Raw genomic sequence first — 24,954 nt, 5'->3', positions numbered from 1 at the left:
TTGGATCAAATCAGCGTCAAAGAGCAGTGTATATAAATCAAATGGGCAATAAACTATATTTATATGTACTATTTAAACCAACTGTCACATTTTATTTGTTTTATATTTACATATGTGCTCGTGCTATTTAAGCTTATTATGAAAACATCTAAGGACGGTTTTTCAAGGCTCATAGAAACTATTAATTGTGCACTTAATTTAGTTTGAGCAAAGGGATCCTGATCATCGCTGTAAGCAGGATTTGACCCTGCGTGGGTAATAGCCATTGAATTTCGAATCCAACGCCTTTACCACTCGTTTTTTTTTTATATCAAACACCAGATGTGCTGCAGCATTGTGGGCGGATTAACTGCAAAACCATGACCTGCACCACGTGCTGTGTGGCATACTGAGTTACTACTTGATTTTATGGTGTGAAGTATTAAATGACATGATCTACACAGATTTACAGACAGGAAAAAATAAAGTAAGAAAGATTCATACAAACAGACGTTTTTAAAAAGAATCACACACTCTTGTTGGAATTTATTTCCAATTTTATTGCACAAATATGTAAATTATTCATATGCTTTATCAAACGCTGTTGCTTCATCTTACTGTTGACACTTTAATTCAGTGTGCTGTCGTCTGTGATCAAATGAAGATCCTAAAGGAATATTGACATAAAAACAGACCATTTTCACTCCCAGTATTCTTCAGTAAAGCATCTTGAAGCAATTATTTTTATGTTATTAGTTTTACTTCTGTATGATTGTCTTGAAGAAAAGATTTCTTTGACACTTACACATGATAATAACACATCTTGTATACAAAAGATCATTCAAAGCAGTGCTGTGTAAAGCAAAACCATAACACAAACATAACTTAAAATAATATCATCCATCATTGTCACTTGATCAAATCATACACATACACATACTTGCCCTTCATTCTAAGTCGAAAGAGCTTCAACAGCAATACAGAAATCAGCTCAACTGTTCACTGATGTTGTCATAAGCCCCAACAACGTCCTTAGAAACATCAGAATCATAAACATTAATATCACATTACTGTGTAATTAAAATGTACCGATCAGTGGTTCCAACAGAAACACACAGATTAATCTACATTCAGGTTGTGAAGGCACATGTGGCTTTGGCTAATTAAACACCCATGTTTCCCTGATGTTTCATGCAGTGAAGGCTGCAAGTTGGGGCAGTTTATTGTTTGGTTAAAAATACTGCTGCTACATGATTAAACCAGACTGTCTTTAGCTTTACATGTCAAACAGGGGTGATCCCAAACAAGGAGAAGCACAAACATATAATCTTGAGACACAATATGCATTCCTCCCATTTACTGTTAAGCATCTTGCGTTGCAATCACAATGGAAAAAGGCACAAGGGGTGACACGAAAAAAAAGTGGCTTATGCACTGCTATGCCATTAAAATTACTTTACACATAATTTTAATATTACTTTAATATATGGAGTTACTGCAGTCTCACCTCATATTTGTGCTGTTTGTAAAAGTCACAAACAAAAGCTGTTTGCAATGTTTGTCACATAACAGTTTTATATTGTTCTTTAATGATGTGGCCAGTAGCCTACTGGTAATCAAATTATATTTTGCAAGCTTTTTATGCAATTAATCAGTGTAAGCTAAGACTTCAAAAAGTTAATGAAGTAAAGCTAATTGCATCAAGAAAACAGAAATAAAGATCTGATTCAGAGCAAAATTTTTAACAGCTGCCCAAACAGCATCTAAAAACAGCACAGAAAAGTGAAAAATACCTGTACCAGAGTAATAACAAGCTTTGGCCTTTAACACGGACATTCTTCAACTACAGAGGCACTTAATGTAAACTCAACATTGTAAATTTGTTCATCTCATTTTGGTCGACTGCATTTAAGGTCCATTTTTCATGCTGCAGTCTTCATATGAACGGCATGCTGCAGGTCAAAGCACAATGAGCAACAGAGGAAAGAAAAAAAAAGACAGGCATAGAAACAGAAGGGAGTTACAAGATGGCTGTCATCTTTTCTTCACCTGGGTAAAGGAGGAAGAGGAGGAGCTCCCCGTTCCTTTTTACCAGGACCTGAAACAAAGCAAAGGAACAGAGGGCATTCATTATTTAAAAAAAATATATTTTCTTCTACTAGGTGGTACTAGTCAGGTTATATATTTTAATTCCCACAAGCTTCATGTTTAAATTGAAATGAGATTTCATGACACATCTGGTACAGATTAACTTTGGCTTCTGCAAATGTAGTTGTTCAACATAAGCAGTTAGGTGCTAAATTTAAATCAAATTGGACTGCTTTGTGATGAAGCAGGTCCAAGTGTGGACTTGTAAGATGAGTTGGGTTGCTGACTGCTAAAAAGCAAATTCTTCTAATAGATTTGAGTAATTACAAGCAATCCTTTAGATGTGACACAAATGTGGAAGGTGAATTAAAATATCTTCAAAATCTCAACCATTATTTTATCAGATAAAAAAATAAGACAAAAATGTAGATTTATATGTGGGAGTCTATACAGAAGTGGACAAAAACTGTCATGTACTGAGACATTTTTGAAGAATAAGAACAGCTAGCAGGGATCTTGGAGAATTTCAGGCCATTTTTATGTTAACCCTTAAAACAACACTGCATTATTTTCCAACCTTAAAACTCCTTGCTTCTGACTCATGTCAATGGTACACTGGCATTATGTACATTCCTGGAGCTGTCACTGCTCTACAGCGTCCCAAGGCTGAGAAACCACTTTTCACAACTTTTTTTTTGGATGCTGAATTAGCCTTCATTAAGTGGGCGCTAAAGCATAGAAATCCGTCAAAGTTCAGCACTGGGGCTTTAAGCCTTTGTCATATTTTCTGTAAAAATAAGAGTAAAGAAAACAAAGAATTGCTCCAAAATAGCATGTTTTTAGATTCAGGTACTTGGTACCTAGGGACCTCAAACAATGTATTCCCAGTGTAAAAAATTTTGTGTTTGTTACTATCCCTGAGTAAATTACCGTAAAAAAGAAGAGAACTTTAACATTTCTATTCTGGCCTTTTTTTCTGTCCCCTATCTGACCGAAGATAACACCATGCTAACAATTCTATCCACGGATCGGGTTCGGAAATCATCCTAACAGGTTCGGGCGGGTGCAGGTTGGTAAAATTGGACCCGTGCAAGACTCGTCTGCATTGTCTGTACATGCCTCTGTACAAAAGTAGGAGACATTGCTCCACAAAAGGCCATTGTTAACGCTCGTGCTTTTTTTTTTCCTCAGTCTCCTTCTTTCATTCATTAATTGGGCATAATTTTAATCAGTTCAGAGTGGGCAAGTACTTCCAAACTGATAAACAGATGTGAAGCATCCATTATTTCCATTATTTCCAGGTATGTTGGACAAGGGATGCATCTAAAATTTGCAGGACAGTAGATCTCGAGTACTGGACTCGGGCACCCCTGGCTTAAAGGGTAAAGTGGGCCTGGGTCAGTATAAAACAGAAATACTAGTTTGCTTGTTCTTTGAGGAATTATTATGAAATAAAGTAAGCCCTGATAACTAAATGATTTGTTTGACAGTAATGTCATGAATTCAGTGCACCCTTTTCTTATACAGATTGCAGTTTTACACTTCCTTTACGGCTCAATTTCACTTCCTGTCAGGCTGCGGCAACTAAAATCAGATCAAAGCAAAGTGAACGACAGTTTCAAATAAAGATGAAATGAAGGTGATGAAGAAATACAGTTGTCAAGAAACATTTTAGCTTCAGAGTCTGAAAACAAACCACAAGGACGAATATGTTTCTTTTAAATTCAATAACAATCATCATCTTAATATCGATAAAAATAATCTGGATTATGATTCTTGCCATGACTGAAAAACCCACCAGGCACTGATTTTAATGGCTGCTGGGTAAAGTGGGAACTGAGAGCTCTGCTCATTTTCTGTAGTTCCTTACAAGTTATTTTGGAGCTGTGACATATAAGCTGTGTGCTTTGCTACACGAGTGACTCACCTTTGCCGTCCGTCTTTGTAACCATGCTGGGATAAGTCTTCTGAAACGGCACGTAGGGCTCAGGTGGAGGAAAGTCCGACACTGGATGAAAAGTGAACCGACACTCCCACTCGTCTGTTCAAGGAAAGAAATTCAGGTTTGAGTGTTTTATTTTGTCTCCATCAGTGACTAATCTCACATGATGCCTGACAGAATATGAATGGAGGGGATAGATGTCTATAGAAGTGCAGGAAATATGATCAGAAACTACTGTCTGCTTTTGTGAGGCATGACTTTTAAGCCCCCCTGTGACTCCTTGTCCTTGCTGCCTTCCAAAACAAACTTGCCTGCTTGGCTGAGAGGATAAAATGGCAGAAATGGAGGTCACATGGTTCTGCTTTAGCTGAACCATGTGGTAAAAACAACATTGAGGGCAGTGGGTTTTTCTTTTTGAGACTATCATAACACGATCTGAAAGAGACGGCCAATTATCTACAAGGTGGAGTTGCTGCTGATGCCTACAAAGCCTTCCATGGCACACATGAATATCTCTTAATATTTTCTCCAAAATAGTCAAAATGTTTATATTTCAGCCTAATTTTGTTCTTTTTCCATCCAGGAGTAAAAGTAGTTTTATAGATTTAAATCCAGTTTAACTCTTACTCCATCTTAATCAGACTTCGAAGAATTACACACCTTGTATCTGGTTGTGGTGAGAGTTTTGGAAACCATTCCCCATAGGTGGAGGAGGAGGAAAGCCCCCTCCTGCCCCCGGCCTATCTGGAGGCAGGGGAGGTCGGCCTCCGGGTCCACTTCTTGGTGGCTCTGGACCTGGTCGGCCAATAGGAGAAGCAGCTGGTGAAGACTTCATACTACTGCCGCCCATGCGACCTGAAGGAGGTGGAGGAGGAAGAGGGCCTTTGGAAGTAAAAAAAAAAAAAAATAGAAATTCTTTAATCAACTGGATTTTCCACCTTGTATTTGGCTCTTAATATAAATAATGTGAACGGTTAAGGTGTATCCTTGAGATTTCTAATCTAGTGTTTAGTGAGCTGCAGTAACATATATTTCATTTGATAATTGAAGACTATTCACTTGTGCGTATTGATGACTGGCTCTTTCCCAGAGATGGTGGCCTCTCATTTGGTGGAGGAGGGAGAGGTCCTGTTCGACCAAGTGGCGGTGCCGGACCATGGCTGATGAGGAGAAACAGAATCTTAAACTACACATCAGCTGTACATAAAATAATCTTAATATAAGCCCAAGACTTTAAGCAGATCTGTCTTTTTGCCAGTACCTGTTGAGGGAGCTGTTCCTCTGGGGTAGGCGAGGCGTGCTGTGGTCTTCCCCTCCAACTGCTGGGGTGGGTGGGATGGGTGGAGGGCCTGGTCGTCCCGGTGGTAGAGGTGGTGCACCCCCACTGACTGGGGAACGGTTGGAAGAGGGAGATGGTTTGGAGTTAAAGGAGGGGGGAGGCGGGGGCATGTCGCGGGGCATAGATGGCCGATGGCCTCCAATGGGAGCCGGCGGTGGCGGTGGCCGTTCATCAGGAAGCGGAGGTCTTCCTCCTGGAGCTGGAGGTAAGGAAGGTCTGCTGCTGTTCGGAGGAGGAGGAAGAGGTGCAGATAAACCTGGTCGAGACCCAGGTGAGGAGTTTCCTGGCGGAGGAGGTAAGGATCCGTGCCTCGCTGGGGGTACACTAGGAGGAGGTGGTGCACAGGCAGGGCTAGGTCTGGGTGCTGCAGGGAGCGAAGGTGGAGGTGGACCCCCACGAGACTGGAAGTTCTGGTTTGGTCTAGGTGTGTTTGGTACAGGGGGAGGGGCTCCTCCTGGAGTGTCTTGTCTGGATAAAAAATTAGGGCGGCCCTTGGGAAGATCGGGGGCATTGTTACGAGGACCACCAGGAACACCTGGGAGTTTAGGTGGACCAGGAGAGCTGCCACCACCTCCGAAAGGAGTGGGTCCACTTGAACGGCCTCCTGGTGGGAGAATGGGTCCGCGACTAGGTCCTGAGTCTAAAAAGAAAAAAAAAAGAAAGAAAAAAAAGAAAAGAAACTGAATTATCAGGTCTCAACAGATGATGCGTTTCTGGATTGTTCTGTTAGGACATTTACCATTGGAGTCTCTGTTTCCTGAAGACCTCAGTTTTGGTATCCCCCCTGCAAACAGGCCTCCTAAACCACCAGGAGCTCCACCACCTAAACCTCCACCACCACCACCACCGCCACCTCCTCCTCCTCCTCCTCCACCACTTCCACCTCCTTTGGGTTCTGAAAAAAGAGAAAAGACACTTAAGTGCTCTACATTGTTTTAATTTATATGAATTGTTTGTTTTAGAATGATGTTCTGTAAGAGTGCACTGACACAAGGATAGTTTCAGGTTCAATATGTGCAATAAGGTAATTTTAAAAAAAGTTTTAATAAACATTGAACCAGGCCAGCCCTCGACTTGTTCCAATTTTTTCATTTTGGCCAGCTGTGTATTTGAGTTTTACACCCCTGCTTTACACAATGAGGTCAGTCATTTAAAAGAATTTGTCTGATGCAAATAAAAGCACAGAGTTTGTCTCAGTGTACAGCACTCAGAATGCATATCCAATAGCAAAGATTATTCTTGCTCTGCTTTGACTTACTCTCGAATACGGGTGTACTGCGGTCATTTGTAACAGTTTTCTTTAGTCTGGAGCCTTTACAAATATCGGTCAAGAGAGCATTCCTTCCCTGCTGCTCGGAACGGTTTAGAGATGGCTTCTCTGTGTTGGCCTGAAACAGAAACAAAGGAATCAACATGTCATCATGAAAGAAATGATCAAAGCTCCAGAGGAAAAGCATAAAAGTGACTAAACCTTTTTATAACTTATGGATATTTGCGTTTTGAAATTAAATGAATCATGACAGGGAGATTAAACTGTGGGTGGTGGAAAAAAAACATAAATCTTTTCTCTACAACAGCTCAAACAGAAGAGCATGTGTTGTGACATGGTTTATCCGCAAGATGTCTCTGCTGAGCAGGTCCAGACAACTACTTACAGCAGCAAAGGTGGGAGGAGGGGGAGGCCCTGGGGGTGGTGGGGGAGGTGGGGCTGGCATCTCCTGCTCTGGGCTTTACTCTGTTTGCACTGGATGCCGACCCCTGGAGGACAAAGCACAGTTAATAAAATTGCAATCTTCACATTTTAAAACCACCAGCACACACACACACACAAGAATGCTTCCAGCTGAACACGTTTCAAGATAAAGTCTTGAACGAGTCCAACACACACCCACCCGAACCTGTTAGGATGATTACCAAACCCGACCCGTCGATGTGTAACCCGCGACCTGCCCCTAACACAGTAAGTAGGCTAACCGTAAATACACCCCAGTCTCTCCTTTCATTGCATTACTTTTCAATATTCATTCTTATACTGAATGCGATACTGTTGTTTTATCATCATTTTTATTTACAATAAATAAAACAGGACAACACGGTAAATTTATTTTCAGGTTTATTTTATGAAGAACTTGCTCTTAACATTGTTCAACTTGCATAACATGGCAGTGAACCACTAGACCAATGGCTTATTTTCCTTGGAGACCCCCTTCATGTTTACACCAAAAAGCCACGGACCCCCTGCCCACCCCATGCTGGTTTGGTTTGGCTTGGTTTTATGCTTTAAAAAGGAAGATTCTCATCATAAATATTGTAGTGCTGTCCTTTGATAAAGCCAAAGTTTATTAAAGTTAATCAAATTAACATATAACCTTATTATTTTTTCTTAAAATATGGACAATGTATGGACATTAATCACAATGGCTCTGAATGTTTAAAGCCACAGGGTCCCGTGTGTTCTGCGGGACCCCCTTGGGGGTTCACAGGTTGGGAACCACTGCACTAGACTACCTCCCTATAGTCTCTGCTATTTTGCCACTTGGGGGCTTTATTCATTTAATTGGGAGATTGCTTTGACTATCCTTGCTTTCAGTTGCGTTCTTAGTTCCTAAATCACACAACCAGCAGTGGGAAAATCTCCCTCACTGGTTGCGCTGGACGCCAGAATGACGAGGACATTCCTTGTAATAAGAACAAGGTTTGGAAGTACTCTTGCAAGGCCACACAAAAAAGGTGACCATGGCGCCTGGTAAGTAAAACACTTGTCTTATCTGCACAAAAAAAAACCAAAAAACTATCTTACTATCTGCCCACACCAGTACCTGTGAAAATGAATCTACCGGTGGGTTATTTTTACCCGTTGGATACCTGACCCGTTGCAGGACTCTGTTTCAAGATGAATCTTTTTTCCTACACAGACAGACGAGACTCTCACGTTTAACCACGTCACTGGAATTTATTTAAAGCAGTGAATGATAACATAACTGAAGGAGGAAAAAAAGTTGAACTGAGATTTAAAAATCTCAGTTGCATCTAATGACAACAAGATGTTTGCACCAGGCTCTGCAGAAAAGGGGGGACAAAAAAAACAACTCTTAAATACTGAAACTCTTCCATCTTTAGTATTCAAAAAGCAGTGGTCACAGCAGCTACTTTCATTTCCCTCAAATATGTTTTGTTGACATGTAGAAATGTAGAAAAGTAACATGTAGAAAAGTGACTAAAGTGATTCTAAAGGGTAAAAATTGCAGTAATTGACCAAACTGACAAGCCAGTGCTGATTTATACAACTTCTTTTCCATCCCAGTGAGATAATCTATGGAGGAAATGGAGGTGAAAGAAATCAGTAAACATACAGGGAAGCTTGTGAATCCAAGATTATATGTCTGAAATTCTGGATTAACTGCAGGTAATAAATAAAAATAATTTAATAGACTCACACAGACATGACATGATTACAATAAATGTGTCATCTACAAGGAACTTGAGTGCTAAGTTCCCTAAAACTAAACTTCTAAACATGATGTGCAGTTTGAGTTAATTCTTACCAGGAAATCTACTCTGCTACTTGGAGAAAATAGCTGTACTACTTGACTACTTAGAGGAAGCCATATTCTTCTTCATTTCACGCATTACTGGATTAATATGAATATAGATATCATTTCGCATTTTGGTTGCAACTTTAGAAAACAAATTGTCTTTCTGTTTTAAGCATTACAGTTACAACATAGCTGATGCCAACTTCTGCATCTCATCATGTAATTTACATAAATAAATTAAAAACCGTTTGAATGGGGGAAGCTGAAATTATTAACACAAAGGTATCCATCAGAGAGCAGAACCTGCAGCTGCACCTCAACCAATTTCAATTTATTTTTTAAAAACTGGCTCAGATTCTGAAAGAAAAAAAGGTGAATTATTGTAAGGAAATCATTTGTATGGCACTATTATTTATTTTTCCAATCTATCAGTCCCTCTGAAGAGCTGTGATGTCTATCTGTTCGCTCATGTTACTGAGGCAGTTTAGATTTGCGCCATGTTGAATTTGATATATGACATCTTGATAAAAATCCAATTATCTGTTAAAATGCTACAGGAAATCATTTAGGTGCTGATTCAAACATGACATGTACATGTTCAATCCATGTAATTAAAAATTGAAAATAAATATATATCCGAACATATGATATCTGTTCAGTAGCATTAATATCACCTGCTTTATTAACTTTGAAAATAAATAAGATTACAGCGGCCAGGTGGGGTGAATTTCCACGAACCAGGAAGCCAGTTAAAACGGCACGCTACAGACTCTCACAAATACGTACACAAGTTCATACTGAAAACCCCTTCATCCACCTTAGAAACACACTTACACAGCTTGGCTTCTCACTTTTTTTTTTAAGTCACACACATTTCAGACCATCCTCAAGGGGCCTCTTATTTCCTGCATTCTACAACAAACAGGAAGTCACCACGCGCCTCCAGCACCGCAGCTATCCGCCTGCCAAGATGATGATAATGACACCTCAGCATGTATTCAAATTTTCAACTAGTCGGCTGCACTAGTTTATCACTTTATCTGTCTTCCACCTTTAGTTTGCTCTCTTAATCTTTTTCCACAACCTTAACATTCACCTTTACAACTTCAAAGGCTTTCATGCCATCTAGTCTTGTTCTTTAATCCTCTTAATGCCAACTTCACCTCATTCAACAAACTTCCATGTTGAATTTAGGCTTTTTACATAGAACCTCAGCAAATAAGCTTAAACAGGACAACATGTACAGTGCGCATGTCTCAGTATCAGAGTGTGAGCCTGTCATAATTATCATGGAAATGACTGTGTGAATTTCATCAAACACTAAAGTAAAACCCCAACAATGTTAAGGAGAAGCTGGAGTACACAGAAACTGAAGGATATGAATTTAGCTTCACAAATCTGTGGTCCAATTCAAATAAGTGAGGAATTCCAAGTAGACAGAAACAGCAGATCTAAAGCAGATTGAGGATAGTAGCTTTATTCTGACTACACAAAGGAATGCATGCAAAAAAGGACTGTGATTTGAAATCTGAAAGCAAATCAGTTTCAACATTATAGCTTGATGAACAGTGCAGTGACATTACTGTCAGTGCATCAAAGCTGCTGCTTCACATATGCAGACTTATGCCAGTTATACACCACTGTCACCATACCAGGCAGCACCTCACAGGGTTCACCTACAAACTTGCAAATATTAATGGTGTCATTCGATGTAGTTTACATGTTAATTAAAGACATCTCTTACCACTAATACAGACCAGGAGGAGGGTCTGATGGTAACAGCTGGAAGCTATATTCAGAGCTAATATGCAGATTAAGTGGTTAAACTTGCTGTAACTGTACTGCTCTTTTCATGTTAAACATCAAACCCATTATTAGTCAGCAGAAATAATAACACAAGAAAAACTAAATATAATATTAAAAAAGAAAGATAAGGAAGCAACTACACAGCAAGCGGGTAGTACTTTCATAAAAAAAATTGAAAATCCAGTCAGTGTGTCCAACACAGACCTCATTTTATTGGTTTATTTTTGTTATTATCTATTTAAATGGGCAAAAAGATGTAAAATATAAGCACATTTTGAAATACACAGGATTATAAAGAATCTGTGGTGCTTTACTGAGGACTTTCTGTGTGGACTTTGTATAATTTTACTGTCCTGGCGCTTAATAAGTAAAACACTAAGTTTCTTCACAGTTTAAAGAAATGCATGTTCAGTTATTTGGAGAATTAAATTAGTTATGACTGTGAAGATGTACAGTTGTCTTTTTCTGTGGTAGCTACTGTTGTGTTAGGTTGTAAGTATTTTGGCCTTTCTGGAGACAGAAGATACCATATTTAGAAAAAAGAGGCTGGTGCTGGAGAGTGTAACTTGACACTTGCCTTTTAGAGGGCCCATATATTCTTAATAGAAAATGAACCACCGACTCTATGATCAGAAGAAATGAATTTAACTTGTTACCCTAATGAGTTGTGGGAAATTACTGACACATCATTTAATGAGAGAAATAGATAATAAGTGAGTTGGAACCTAAATGAGCTTTGCAGCAAGCAGTTAGCAAGCTGATCGGCTTTTCTCTCTCGTTGCATTTATCGTTCAGCTGAGAAGGAGGAAACTAGTGGTTCAGGGTTCACACAGTCACATTTTTACCCTAAAGTATTGTTTTTATCAGAACTTTCTCTAACAAAGTAGCTGACAAAAGGATGTAGCTGTAGAAAAGATTTATATTTCAGCTATGCAGGGGCGGGTCTAGAAAAGTTCTGATCAGGAAAAAGAGGGGCACAAATGAGACATTTTTTAGGTCTAGATTTTATGAAATATTGAACTGATTATTACAACTAAAGTGATCATCTAATGTAAAAAAAAAGAAAAAAAGAAAAACAGAAAAACAGCCAATGATCTATTTTATCAACAGGTGTTTACGTTTGATGATGCTGCTGTAGGGACTTTTATTACTGCTGCACAAACACTCACACTGATATGATAAAAGGAAAAATGTGTTTCTTCATCAATGTCGGCTGTTTAACTTCAGTCGTCACATCTGGTGGTTTTGTGTCAGAAATTATCACCATGGAGATGGTTGGTGAGATGATGATATATGAATACTGAATTATGATCTCGAACACAGTAGAGATGATTTACAACAACATTTAGAAGTACATTACATGCTCCATTTACTGACCATTCAAGATCAGTAACACTAAATATTTGTAAGCATTGGCTCTTTCAGTCTACAATACAGTAAAAACTGGCAAATTTCAGGTATATAAAAACTTGAGAAAGGTGATTAATCATGATTAATTTGTAAGCTTTGATTGATTTAAACACACTTTCAAAGCTGTGATTAATCATGATTAATTAATTTGAAAGGTGTGATCAATCTGATTAAAAATTCTAATCATCATATTTTACCATAGTAATAACGCATCCCATGTCACCCTTGATAATCTCCACCTCCTAGGGTACAATCGTGCAGACATCTGGTGCACCGTAACTGTGCCTTATTAGTTTCACAAGGGCAACATTTACACCATTTTATTACACAATAGCAAATGAAAAACACTCAGTTTAAGTTAATCAGTTAATCTAAGTATGCTGAACATCATCATGTGTACTGTGAAGCATCATTCCCAACTTACAGAAATTTGATTAAGTTTCTTGCTCAACTTCACGTACGTACTAATTGAAGTTCTACAAATTCAAATTGTATAAATTTACTCAAGCTTCAAAACTATTTTTTGATGCAAGGTGTTAAGATTTTAATAAGTAAATTATACTCTATAATTTAAAAACATCTAAATGAATTGAGGGCTGCAGTCTGCATCATCTGTATCTGAGCAAACCAGATTACATCTTCTCATCTTCCTGTTAATGTCTTCTCCTTTTAGGGGAACTACATTTAAAGTTTGAATGAATTTAATACATATTTATTTATTACTATTTGACTAAATAAAAAAAAAAATTTTAAAAATGAATTTAGCTTAATGAGCCAACTTTCGCTTAGAAAATAGGCCTGTAAATTAAGAAGCGCCCAATAAACTGCATTTAAAACCACTTTGCAAACACATGATTCTGTCTGGCCTCTGCTCCTGTGTAACTGTTTATTAACCCCTTATCAAGAGGGGTCATTTTGACAAAAAAGCCTGTAATATGACCTCTCCAAATTAGAATTACTGCTGTTATTGAACCCTCTGGATTTTAAGTACAGGCCTGGGCTTTTTGTAAAGGTAACACTCTCTAGTTTCACCCACAGCAATCAGAATCACTGTAAGCATTACTGATAAAAAGTTATACACTTTAGAACACACAGAAAACAATATTTTTTTGTCCTCGCCTAACCTGTACTGACAGAATGAGACCAATCTTGATGGGAAATATTGATGTTTGACCTATAAAGAGCCCTCAAAGGTAAGGAAAGTCAACATTTAAACTTTCTGCTATTCTGTAAAAAAGGCTTTAGTGTTAGCGCTGTGGTTGTTGCGTGTCAAAATGGTTTATATCATCGGAAAGACGAGACTTTGAGCTTTCATTTTATTTGTATATTGTGGGCATTCATGATGGAGGGGCTTGCACACATGGCTGCAATGTTGCTGATTAGTAGTCGTGTACCGGGACCGGTACGTCTGCATTGTAAAGGGTTAAGGAGATAAGCTGAATTCATGAAATGTTAGCAAGTAATGCTGACCTTGAAGAGGAGGATGGTCATCAGAGGAACGCTGACAGTGAAGCCCATGGAGTCTTATTTTAATTTGTGGTTAGTTTCTTTTCATATGACTCATTTGTTTTCACAGTTTTGCACAAGATACTGAGGCTCACACGTCAACTCATTTCCTGTAGCCATAATGAAATAAGACCAACACAACTGCAGATAAAAAGACCAGCAGTTGGGACTCTTAGAGGCTTCAAGTGATGAGGGGGAATTTAGAATTTAACAACATGTTACTGCAGAATCTTGTTTCAGTAATAAAGAGTTGGATTTACAGATGATGATTACGCAGCTAGTTCTGCTATAGTCAACAGACTTGTGTTGAAATTTAAATAGACTACACAACTTCTCTCTATCTCCTGCTTGCACACCACCTATTATTAGTAAAGGCTCCTCTTACAGCGAAAAAAGCAAAGGAGGTATGAGGAGATAAACCTAAACACACACTCAATATGGTTCACACATGTTTTAGTTTACACATGGCCATAAAAAATGCTTCTTTACCCTGCCCATGAACATCCTCTGCTTTAGAACTGCAATAGATTTTTCTTCAAACACACAAGATTCAAAGCTTCAAAATCCAGAAACAGATCACAGATCAAGTGTGCATTGATGAGATGGTTGACTTTCCTTTGTCAGCCTGACAAACATGGTTTTACATTGCAGTGCAAATGAGGAGAAAGGAAACCACTGACTCAAATGGTCTTAATTTAACCAATTCTTTGGCTTTGCTTAAAATACAGGAAAAAAAAAAGAAAAGAAATACATATGTTCCATGTTAGGTTGAAGGGTTGTAACATTAAGGGAAACCTCCCATCATTCTTCACCAAATCAAAAGGTAACAGAAACCATAACACAAATCAAACACACTATCAGAATTATAAATATACCATGTGTATACAGGTATGTCTTTAAATGAATGAAATGTACAGAATTACTTCTTACAGAAAACGTGACTGAGTTTGAGGCTAAAGTAAATTTAGACATTGTGAATAAAGTGCAGGGCAGTAATAAATGTGTCTAAGGCTGTACAGAAACAGTGCTGAGTAGCAAAGCTAACATCCTGTGGTATATACCCGTGAACCTGCTCAGATGTGTGCACACACACACACACAGCAGTGGTCACAGATGTTCTCTTTCTGACATATTAGTCCTTGGTTCAGCAGGTTACTTTCACCCCTACAGCATCTTTAAAAGAAACTTAAATGCTGACTATGCTGGACGTCTGTTTATTTTGAGGAATGTGATGTGCATACTTTTTTTTTTTTTTTTTTTTACTTTTCCTGTCCAGCATGGTGGCAGGCAGAATGATGGTCTGACAGCTATGTTGTGTGACAAATTTGCTTTGCCAAGGGGAGCTTTATGAGTGTATGGCTCCTCTTGATAATCTGATTTTCTTTTTTTTAAATTATGTAATCTTGCTGGACCTGACTGGAAGGGACAAAAAAAACAGGAGAATAACGAAGAGAAGTAAAAAGGAAAGTGGAAAATAGAAAGAGGAGACAAAGATACAGTAGACAGAAGCAACAGCCCTTCAATCCAACCTAACACCAGACATCCAACCGCTACACCTGTATAGAAACATAACAGAGAATTTTCTACAACTTTTACAGATAAACTAAGCCGTCAATCAGGAGTCCCCAAAAAAATAAAATAAATAATTATTCAAGACAACAACATGTATCACAACAACCACCAAATTACCAGAAACACACACACACACACACACACACAAAAGAAAACCTAAACAAACCCACTGGACAACTCAGTGACTGTCAGCATGCAGAGTATGAGGAAAGAGGAGTGATCAGAGATGAGTGTGATGGTGCAAATGTGACCACGCCTCCACAGAGGCTAGAGGCAGACTAGGGCGGCCCAGAGACCCAGGCGATCAGCAGCAATCCCGCTCAAATGTACATACCTTCAAATATAATCTGTCTCAGCATGAAGACGGGGAGCCTTTTAAAATCCAAGTACCAAGCAAAGTGCAATAAAGCCACATTTAAAAATATTTTCTATCATTTCCTGGTACATACCTCTTCCAAAAAAGAACACCATTATTACCTTCTGTTTGTATCACAAAGCAAAACACCTATCCTAATGCCACATTACAAAACTTAAGCAGATTTTCACACACTGCATCCCCTAATGAAGGCTAATTCGGTACATGTCAGAGGTGCCCAAGTCCGGTCCTTCAGATCTACCATCCTGCAACTTTTAGATGCAACCCTTCTCCAACACACCTGAATCAAATGACTGGCTCGTTACCAGGCCTCTGCAGAGCTGAATGACATGCAAATGACATCTGATTCAAGTGTGTTGGAGAAGGGTTACATCTAAAAGTTGCATGATGGTAGATCTCGAGGACCGAACTCGGGCATCCCTGCTCTATATTCGGCCTCTATCGGAGCTCTCTCCAGCAAATAAAAGTCAATCTGATGCTCATCTTCTTTTATCTCTTGCTCGGTCACTTTCTCTCTTTCTTTTCCTTGCTTCTTTTATATTGTCTTTTTGTGTTTCTGTGCTGAGTCAGACATGATGCACATTCAAAATGGCCACCATGTTGACATCCAGCTGCTGGTGTGACATTGCACCATAAAGCAAAACGTGGGACATGACACTTCTGGCTGGAAAAAGGAAAATTCAGAAATGTGGTTTCTCCGCCTCAGGATGCTGCAGGGCAACAACAGCTCCAAGAATATGCATAACGAATGTCAGCGCACCATCAAAACAAGTCAAAAACACAAACACTACATACATAGTGTTACTTTAATGATTTTTTTTAATAATCTTTCACCTAAAAGTATTCTTCAAAATAATATGACAACCATTTATTTGATTCAGGTGTGTTGGAGAAGGGATGCATCTAAAAGTTGCAGGATAACAGATCTCGAGGACTGAACATGGGCACCCCTGGTGCATACTGACAGAAATGTCTCTGAAAACAAGACTTTTTAAGACTCCAAAGCCAGTGCTTGGAGCAACAGTGTGTTGTTACAAAATTTGCTCATTCAGAAAAGAGCTCAGAGTTTACTGAAAGATTCTCAGAGTTTTCTGAGTATGAGGAAGACATGCTTGACATAGGCAGCCACAACAGGAAAAAAAAATAAAAATCTATGACACTTAAAAAAGAATTGTAGATGTGAACAGGATAACTGTGAAAATGGAGGGGTCAAGGAGAGAAGTCATTCTCCTGAGAGAACATTTGCATCAAGAGGTAAAACCACTTTGTTCCTGCACAGGAAGCCAAGAGATCTCTCAGACACATCTTGTCTACTAAAGCAGTGCTTCTCTTATGGCTTGAGCATGTATGGCTGCCAAAAGGCAGACATGAAGTAAAAGGTTTTGTGGGCATTCTGAGGGTTATAATCCCTAAAAACAGATTATTTCAACGGGGCTTCTCTGGTTGAATTCATGACTACAGATGGGAAGAATTGTTGCACAAATTGGCAACCCATTTCCAATAATCACAAGATTTTTTTCCTCTTTTCTCAAACAGTGGATTGTATTATTGGTTGTGTGACCACCAGCCTAAATCATCTTCATCAATCATCTTTCAGTTACTGGATAGATGAATCTCCTTAAGTTGGGAAAGTTACTACTATAGGACATAGTAAGACCCAGTTAAAGTGAGTGCCATGAACTACATTCACAGTTCCTGTGGTACAGATGCAAAACAGTGTGTGTGTGTGTGTGTGTGTAAATATACTCCCAAAGCTAGTAGAAAGCTTATTAAATAAACAGGTGGCATGCTCTTTACTGATGGAGTAAATCACATCATCTACAGTAAATCAATCTGATCTGGTGACGACCAGACTAAAGACAGAGAGATTACAACAGTAATAGATCTATCAGTAATGTACAAGAACATTTAAACATAACAAAAATCAAATTGTGTTGAACATTTGAAAGTGAAAGAAAATAAAAAGGAGCCTACTTACTCAGTGTGTGTCCATAGAAGAATTAGCCGTATGTTCAGAAGACAGTAGAAGAAGCGCCTTTGTTCATTCCTCATAAAAAGGCAAAATGTGAACTGCAGCCACATACAGCAGAAAACGAAAAAAAGCAGAAGGTTAGCAGCATCTAAAAACCTTGAAAAAACATTTAGCACTGGCAAACGTCTTGAATCCTCTTCCTCTAAATGCACAGCACATGCATTCAGAGAAGTCCCACTTCAACACACACGTATACAACACTTCCTCTTTTTCAGTTCCCCACCTGGTGGAGGGGGGAGGGAAGTGGTGTCCCCACTTGAGAAAAAGTGGACTCCTAAAGCATTTAAGATATATTCAGTCATCTAGGCAATAATCGAGCACTATGACAACAAACTAAATCACCCACTGAGGCTATACACAATCTTCTAAATGTAGCTTATACAAAAAAAGAATGGACTTTTAGCTAATGTCATACTATTTTACAAAAAAGATCTTTTAATTGATAGGTGGATAAAATAAGCAGAAATTAGCTGCAAACTTCCATGATACTTTTATACATAAATACAGTAATGCATCAATATTTTCATAACCAGACAGTCAGGCCAAGTTTACCTGAAACTTATATGATCTCCACCCAATTCAATGATGAAATCACCAGAAAACAAATAAATGTTCAAAATGGCCAATAATGTACATGGATGCAATTAAATTTAAAGAGAAGTTAAAAATAGATAAACTGTTTCCAGACAATGGTTTATGGTTTAGAATTTGCATACAGATATATTTATGTGTATGTGTGTGTGTGTGTGTGGGTGTGTGAAAGAAGAGAGAAAGAGCCATTATTTAGCTCAGCGTAAATTAATCCCAGCTCATGGTGCAGCTGGACAAAAAGTTTAGCGTAGCTCCGCAGCAGTCGCTTCCTGTACTCTGTGTCACACTTCCTGCCTCGCAACACAGTCAGAGGCAGTTTGCCAACCCACCATCGCTGTTCTTCAGTGTTCTGACTCTCATCTCCACTTTAAAGCCAACTTCAGCAACAAAGAGCCACCTTAGCTTGCTCCCGTGTACTCAGCTGTTTTTCTTCATCTGACTTTCATCTCCACAGAAGGGAAAAAATATATCTGAGCTGGTACTTTGGCTAATTGAATAAAAAGTCCAGTGTTCCCCACATTATAATTTGTAAATGCATCAGATAAAATGCTTATATAAGTCAGCGCTTCACCCTCACATAAAAATTCAACAATGACTTTGTGACTCGTGTAAAGGAATGGAAACCTTGAGTCATTCCAGATACTGGAAACTGATTTTGACCTGAAATGAGTGATATGAGAAAATGTCAGAGAGTCAAACATCCCTCTACAAAGGTTAAAATATAAGTCAGATCCTCAGAAATACAGATATACGAATTAAAAAAAAATATGACTGAGCGCATGTCAAACCTTTTCTACTGTTAAAGCTTGTGGCCAGGTGTCTTTCAGAACAGTAGTTTCCTTTTTATTAAAATGCGGTTTTCCATCTATTTTATTTTCCACTTTAAACCAGTATGATGGTTGATGTTTCCCTTTACATAATGCTGCAGTGTCCTACTACAGCACCAGCAGTTCAGGCTTAAACTACTTAAAGCTGCAATAAAAACTATTTTAAACCATATTCACAGCAACTCACAAGTCAGCTCTAAAGCTACCTTGAAATCAAATTTGTTGTTCCCTAGCTTTGATTATACAGATCATGTGAATATGCTGAGGTTAAGAGCAATCTTTTAGCCTATTTATAAACCCTTCAAAGGAAGAATTACATTTTCTGGCAGAGAATTAAACAGGAATCAGTTTCATATGCTAATTATACAGGAATTTGACTTTTGCTTTTATATGGAAAATTAAACACATTAAACGCAAAGTTTTAGTTAAAATAGCACAACGTAACTTTCTAACCTTAAAAAAAATATGTGTTTGAATTGCTTTGACATTTTTTAATTACATTCCTGGAGCCGTTGTTGCCCAGCAGCGTTCTGAGGCTGAGAGAACGTACTTCTCATTACGCTGCATGTCACATGGCAGCAACTGGATATCAACACTGACCATTTTGAAAGTGCAAAAGAACATAACCGGAGAAAGAAAAGAAAAAGAGAAAGGGACAGAGCAAGAGATAAGACAACAGTCAATACTGGACTGACTTTTACTCACTGGAGAGACATCAGAGTACAGGTAGGACTAAAGATGGATGTTGAATAATCTTCATCATTAGACACAGAAAGTTATGTAATGCTACTTAAATGATGATTTCATGTCTAATCAATTTAACTGGCCCAAATGATCGACTTCAACTGGGCCTGTTCAAGTGAAAGCAGCAAAGTGATATAACCACAGTAGTGCATTTTACTGAAAAACTGAATATGTAAAAGATTAATGTTGCCATTGTTTTGTAGAAAAATGTTTGAAGTTTCAAGCTTGTCAGTTAGCCTGCCAACAAACCATCGGCTGAGCTTCAGTGTTCTAACTCTAAAGTTCAGCAGCAAGGAGCAGACAAAATGAACTTGTCTTTTGGTTGATGCTCTTTGGGGTATTTTTGCAGCAAGAGGTTATGCAAAGTATGAGAACATGAGAAAATTACGAATATACTTGCTATCAGCAACAGCAATTAAGAGAGCCCCGTGACTCAAAGTGACCGTCCATAATGTTATACTTTAATACAATGCAACTGAGTCATATTCATACTCAGCCACGTTACTGCTGTCGTGATGAAAAACAGCTATTAATACCAAAACTAATGGTGCCCTTCTCTCTGGCCTGGATGGGTCTGTGCCCCGTTTCATAATTAGGGGCATGTCCTTTTCATTGACAGGTATAAATATCTGTGGCAAGAAGAGAGAGTGCAGCACAAACGTGGTTTTTAGCCGGCTAACAGTGCACCTTAGCTTTAGCCCACCTACCTTCATTAGCCAGTTTGCTCGAGTTAGGTCAGAGTTGGCTCAGTTAGCTCTTAGCTACAGGCAGCTTGGAGTTTGATAGACATCAATCATCTACCCCCATGCTGTCACTGTCTTGTTTTTTTCTTTTTTTTTTGTTTTTTAGGAACTCCTAATGATTGTCAGCTTAGTTTATCTGTAAAAGCCGTAGAAAATTGTCAGTGGTGTTTCTGTACAGGTGTAGCAGTTGGTTGTCTGGTGTTAGGTTGGACTGAAGGGCTGTTGCTTCTATCTATTGTGTCTCTGTCGCTTCCTTTTTTCTACTTTCCTCTTTACTTCTCTTCATTATTCTCCTTTTTTTCTGTCTCTTCATGTCATGTCCGGCAAGTTTTTATAAATTCCATAATTCTAAATAAATAAATCAGATTATCAAGAGGAGCCATACACCCATAAAGCTCTCCTTGGCAAAGCAATTTTTTTTTTTTTTTTTTTTTTTTTTTAAACCATCATTCTGCCTGCCACCATGCTGGACAGGACAAGAAAAAATTTAAATTAAAGTGAGCATTTGAGGAACTGCAGCAGTTTAATTAGTGTGCTTTGACTTAATAGTCTGGCTCCAGGCTCACTGCTCATGTCACAGTCACATGAACATTACTGCAGCTTGCCTGGAGGCCACTCTGTCACTTTGAATGCTCAGCAATCTGACATCAGACAACATACGACTTATGAAATACAGACCAATAATAGTGCTGTCACAAAGCCAACACAAAGAGAAAGCTCAGAACTGTAAGATGAACACTAATCAGATGCAGCAGTCTTTGACCGTGGAACTTCCTGACCATACAAATCATTGTTTAATTTATGACTGGATACTGAGCTGGCTGCACTACCAACACGAGGGACCTGGTCATGAGTTTCAGTGTTGGATGGACACATGCTCCCACAGGAAACAGAGAAAACACAAAAAGAAAGCACAATATTTCAATATGTTTTTGGTAATATCCACACACACTAAACAAATACAAGCCTCTTCTCTGACCACAAAACCAGGAACAGTGTCATTCTGTTTCTGTAAGATCTGTTCATCTCAGACCCAAATGAAGATCAGGGAGGACATGGCTGAAACCCCCACAGCTCCTCGCTTTCTAACTGGTGCTGGGATTGTCCCACTGTGTTCCTGAGGAATGCCAAGAACTTAGAGCTACAATGAGCTAAACCCAGTTCAGTGACAAAGCACATGAATTAAAACACAACCAGCGGCAACATGAGCACATGCAAACGGCTCTTCTTTGTTGTTCAATGACTAATACATATTTTGATAAAACCTTACCATAAACTGACGGGCACAAGAGTAGCTAGCTAGTCCAAAATGAAGAATGCATAAATGTTTGTTTATTATTGGATCAAATACACGGAGCTTAAAATTGTAATAAATAAATAAATGAATAAAATTGAAGGCAACTTAAAGCAACATTAAAATCCCCTTAAAAACATTTGAGCAGTGGTAATCATGCAAACATGAACTGACCTTTGGAAAAGTAAACTAAAACATAAAAAGTGAAGCAAATTTTGTATCAATGTTGGCATAAAGCGCCAAAAATAATGTGCCTTTTTCCAAACGGTAGTGGGTGGACAGCACTGAGATGGCTGCCATCTCCAACTTGACCACTAGATGTCAGCAGTTTCTCTTTTATTGAGTTTGAGTCTGTGACTGTAAATGTTGTAAATTATTGCAGGGGTTAATTAAGTCTGTTTTTCATTTATGATAAATTGCACATGTAGAAATATATACATACACTTATTCAGCATATTATTGCAGGAAACATTACAACATATTTACTTTCCACACAAACATTATACGTGGAATTTAAATTAACACTCAAGACGTTAAGACACCAGCCTCTTCACAACATGGCTGTTCTATTCAGAGTTATGATAAAACATGTCATTGCTAAATGGGAAAGACTCATGTGAAACAGGAACTAGTTGCTTATGATCTGCTGTCATCTGGATGCTCTAGTTTGTTGGGTTTGTCTGCACTTTCTTAGATTTAAAACAGGAAATTATCTAATTAATCAATAAATTATGACGTGACTAGTTAAATTTACTCCTTGTGATCAATTTTATTTTTGTTCAGTCAGTTTCCCTATTTTATTTCCCTTTCTGCCATTCTATCCAAATATAGTCAATTCTTGCTATAAAAAACAGGAAGGGGATGACCAAATGTTCAAAAAGCATACTTCCTATCTACAATCTATGAAACATTAACAAGTTAAAACACATCAGTGCAAACACACGTGCAAAAACTTCACATAACTCAATGTGACTGCAAAAGACAATGAATTCCGGTGACCTGAGTAAATCCACAAGATCAGAGCTACTGCAAGTACAATGCTTCTTCCAATAACTGCAAATACGTGTCTCAGGACTGGAACTCTAACAACATTTCTTGTTTTACATGTTTGGTATTTGTTTCAACCTTGCTACATGACCATCTTTCACATCAGGAACATGTCACCCTTTCAGCAAAAGGAGAAGTATTCATAACAAGTGTAAGATGACCAGTTGCACAATAAGAAAATTCCACTCCAGCTGCACAGAGACATCAACTTCGAAGACTACTGCAATTTAAAAAAAAACCCGTTTTATATAACTGAAATCATTCACAAGAGTAAAAAAAACAGCACTACAGAATGTGCCTTAAGCACATGCAGTGGCTGCTCACTGCTAAATGGCATGCAATCAAACAGGTTGTGAACATAGTCCTCCACAAATATTGTACTCTGCGTCTTTGATATTTCTGTGCAGCTAAATTCAAGGGCTTCTTGTTGTTCATGCATGTGTGCGTGCACCCACCAGTGGCCCCCTCTCCCAGCAAAGCTTTCTTGAGGAAAAACACAAATATGTGGAAAAACATTGTAACCCCGTTTTGCAGCTCTCTTGGCAATTCAAAACACATGCTTGCCTATACGTGACATCCTCAGTCTTTAACAACATTGAGATTTAGTAGAAAATCCTTATACTAACCATTATTTGTGAGTGGAAGGAAGAACAAACAGGGCTGCTGCCAAAACCCACGCTACATCCTTGCCTGCAAGACGTCTGTAACCGACTAAATTCTTCTTAAGACGGTGAAATAAACAATTCATTTCACTCGCCATCACTGCTGGAATCATTCCCAGCTGCCTTTCTGGCAGTTGACAACTTCTTTTTGCTTGTAAACCAAACTCGGGGCTCAGTTTCCGCTTGAGTGAGGCTATTTTCCACTCCCGCACACAAAAACAAGACTTAGACCAAACTTAAAGTAAACTTTGCTTAGCCTACCTTTGGAAGTATGAAATGCTGTGCACGGCTAATAATCTTCCATCGACCGTCAATATACTGCGGTTCTTGTGTTCAGGACAGCTGAACAGCCAATCCTGCAGTCTGTAAGGGAGGACTGGCAGGCAGAGAGAAGAGAAGCTAACTGGCCCAACCCAGAGCCCTGCGTAAACTGGGTTGAGCAAAGGTTTCAGAAACTCTTGGGTAACCTAAATGTTTTAGTTTTAAATTGCTCAAAAGTAATTGGTATAAAGCATAACGTTAACTTCTAATGTCACCAGAGTTAATAATTACAACCATATTAAGTCCCTCTGTGGTATGCACCTTCAAAAGTGGAAGTTCTCTGAAATTTCATCCATCTTACAGTTTACTTCCCATCATACATTGTATTATAAAAGCAGTATAAATGGTCTCCATTTAAAACACAGGAAGTTTGGTAGCTTATGGTTAACTGTAAATGCCAACATTAGCTGAAAAGCCAAGTTTTGCTGTTATGATCTTATAAAAAAAACAGTCACAAGTGACAAATGGATGCTGTTGGTATTGTTTACATTACATTTACATACATTTATATCTTTGTTAAAATTTACCAAACCACTTGAGTCTTTCTCCATTATGGTTAATTTAACAGGTGGTGACCTCTGAAAGCAGGACAACTGCTAAACTAACAATTATCTATTTAAAATGAGCTAATATTATTGATGTTTTATTTTCTCGCTCTCTCTTTCTCTCTCTCTCTCTTTTTAAGCACTTTATTTGTGTTGTTAAAACAAGCAAGCAAGGGGGAGAGAGAGAGAGAGAGAGAGAGACGTCACAAGCTTGACTAGTTTTGACCGTTTCCGTTGACTCAACCTTCTTTATGTAACGCTCTGGTTTCGCCTAATGCAGCTGTGCGGCTGTGTCTTTTATCCGGGGTTTTAACACTGATGCAATGTTTCCAGATGTGGAAGAAGAGAAGAAGAAACAGGCATGTGTTAGCTTTGCCAGAGGAACAATTTATCTTGTTATTTCGCAATACAGTATGCGTCAACTTTAACATGGGACCGCAAACTAATACAATATACTAGTCTGAGAAACTGTAAAAAGCAAGTACATCCAAATGAATACATTTAACCATCCCTTTCTGCTTGAATACATTTCACGTAAGAATTTTAATAGGCCTTTTGTTCAGTGGTTACTAATACCACCCAATAAGTTAGTCA

At 38.5% G+C, this 24,954-nt stretch overlaps 1 protein-coding gene across 3 annotated transcripts; it reads right to left on the bottom strand.

Moving 5' to 3' along the window:
* Nucleotides 1–523: 523 nt before the first annotated feature.
* Nucleotides 524–23,892, bottom strand: wipf1b (WAS/WASL interacting protein family, member 1b). 3 transcript variants are annotated; one of them, XM_042009857.1, is made up of 10 exons: nucleotides 23,756–23,892; nucleotides 17,533–17,624; nucleotides 7,004–7,106; nucleotides 6,607–6,736; nucleotides 6,088–6,243; nucleotides 5,271–5,988; nucleotides 5,069–5,169; nucleotides 4,670–4,891; nucleotides 3,995–4,108; nucleotides 524–2,077 (listed from the first exon to the last, which is right to left on the bottom strand). In XM_042009857.1, the coding sequence occupies exons 3-10, from the start codon at nucleotides 7,061–7,063 to the stop codon at nucleotides 2,025–2,027; spliced, it is 1,554 nt and encodes a 517-aa protein (XP_041865791.1). In that variant the 5' UTR covers nucleotides 7,064–7,106; nucleotides 17,533–17,624; nucleotides 23,756–23,892; the 3' UTR covers nucleotides 524–2,024. The 3 variants fall into 3 exon arrangements, with proteins under 3 accessions (XP_041865791.1, XP_041865793.1, XP_041865792.1); XM_042009859.1 differs by lacking the exon at nucleotides 17,533–17,624; XM_042009858.1 differs by lacking the exon at nucleotides 23,756–23,892 and having other exon boundaries at nucleotides 17,533–17,932.
* Nucleotides 23,893–24,954: the final 1,062 nt, after the last annotated feature.

This window comes from Melanotaenia boesemani, chromosome 16, assembly GCF_017639745.1.
Source record: "Melanotaenia boesemani isolate fMelBoe1 chromosome 16, fMelBoe1.pri, whole genome shotgun sequence".
NCBI lineage: Eukaryota > Metazoa > Chordata > Actinopteri > Atheriniformes > Melanotaeniidae > Melanotaenia > Melanotaenia boesemani.
The sequence above is the reverse complement of the archived record's forward strand: the minus strand, read 5'-3'. Positions and strand labels throughout refer to the sequence as shown.

Bases quoted from the DNA above. Each gene is read 5' to 3' on its own strand.
- wipf1b (XM_042009857.1), bottom strand. From the start codon at position 7,063: ATGCCAGCCCCACCTCCCCCACCACCCCCAGGGCCTCCCCCTCCTCCC. The intron at 4,892-5,068 runs GTGAATAGTCTT...TTACTTCCAAAG, and splicing joins CCAGTCATCAATACGCACAA to GCCCTCTTCCTCCTCCACCT. The intron at 4,109-4,669 runs GTGTGTAATTCT...TTCCTTGAACAG, and splicing joins TCACCACAACCAGATACAAG to ACGAGTGGGAGTGTCGGTTC.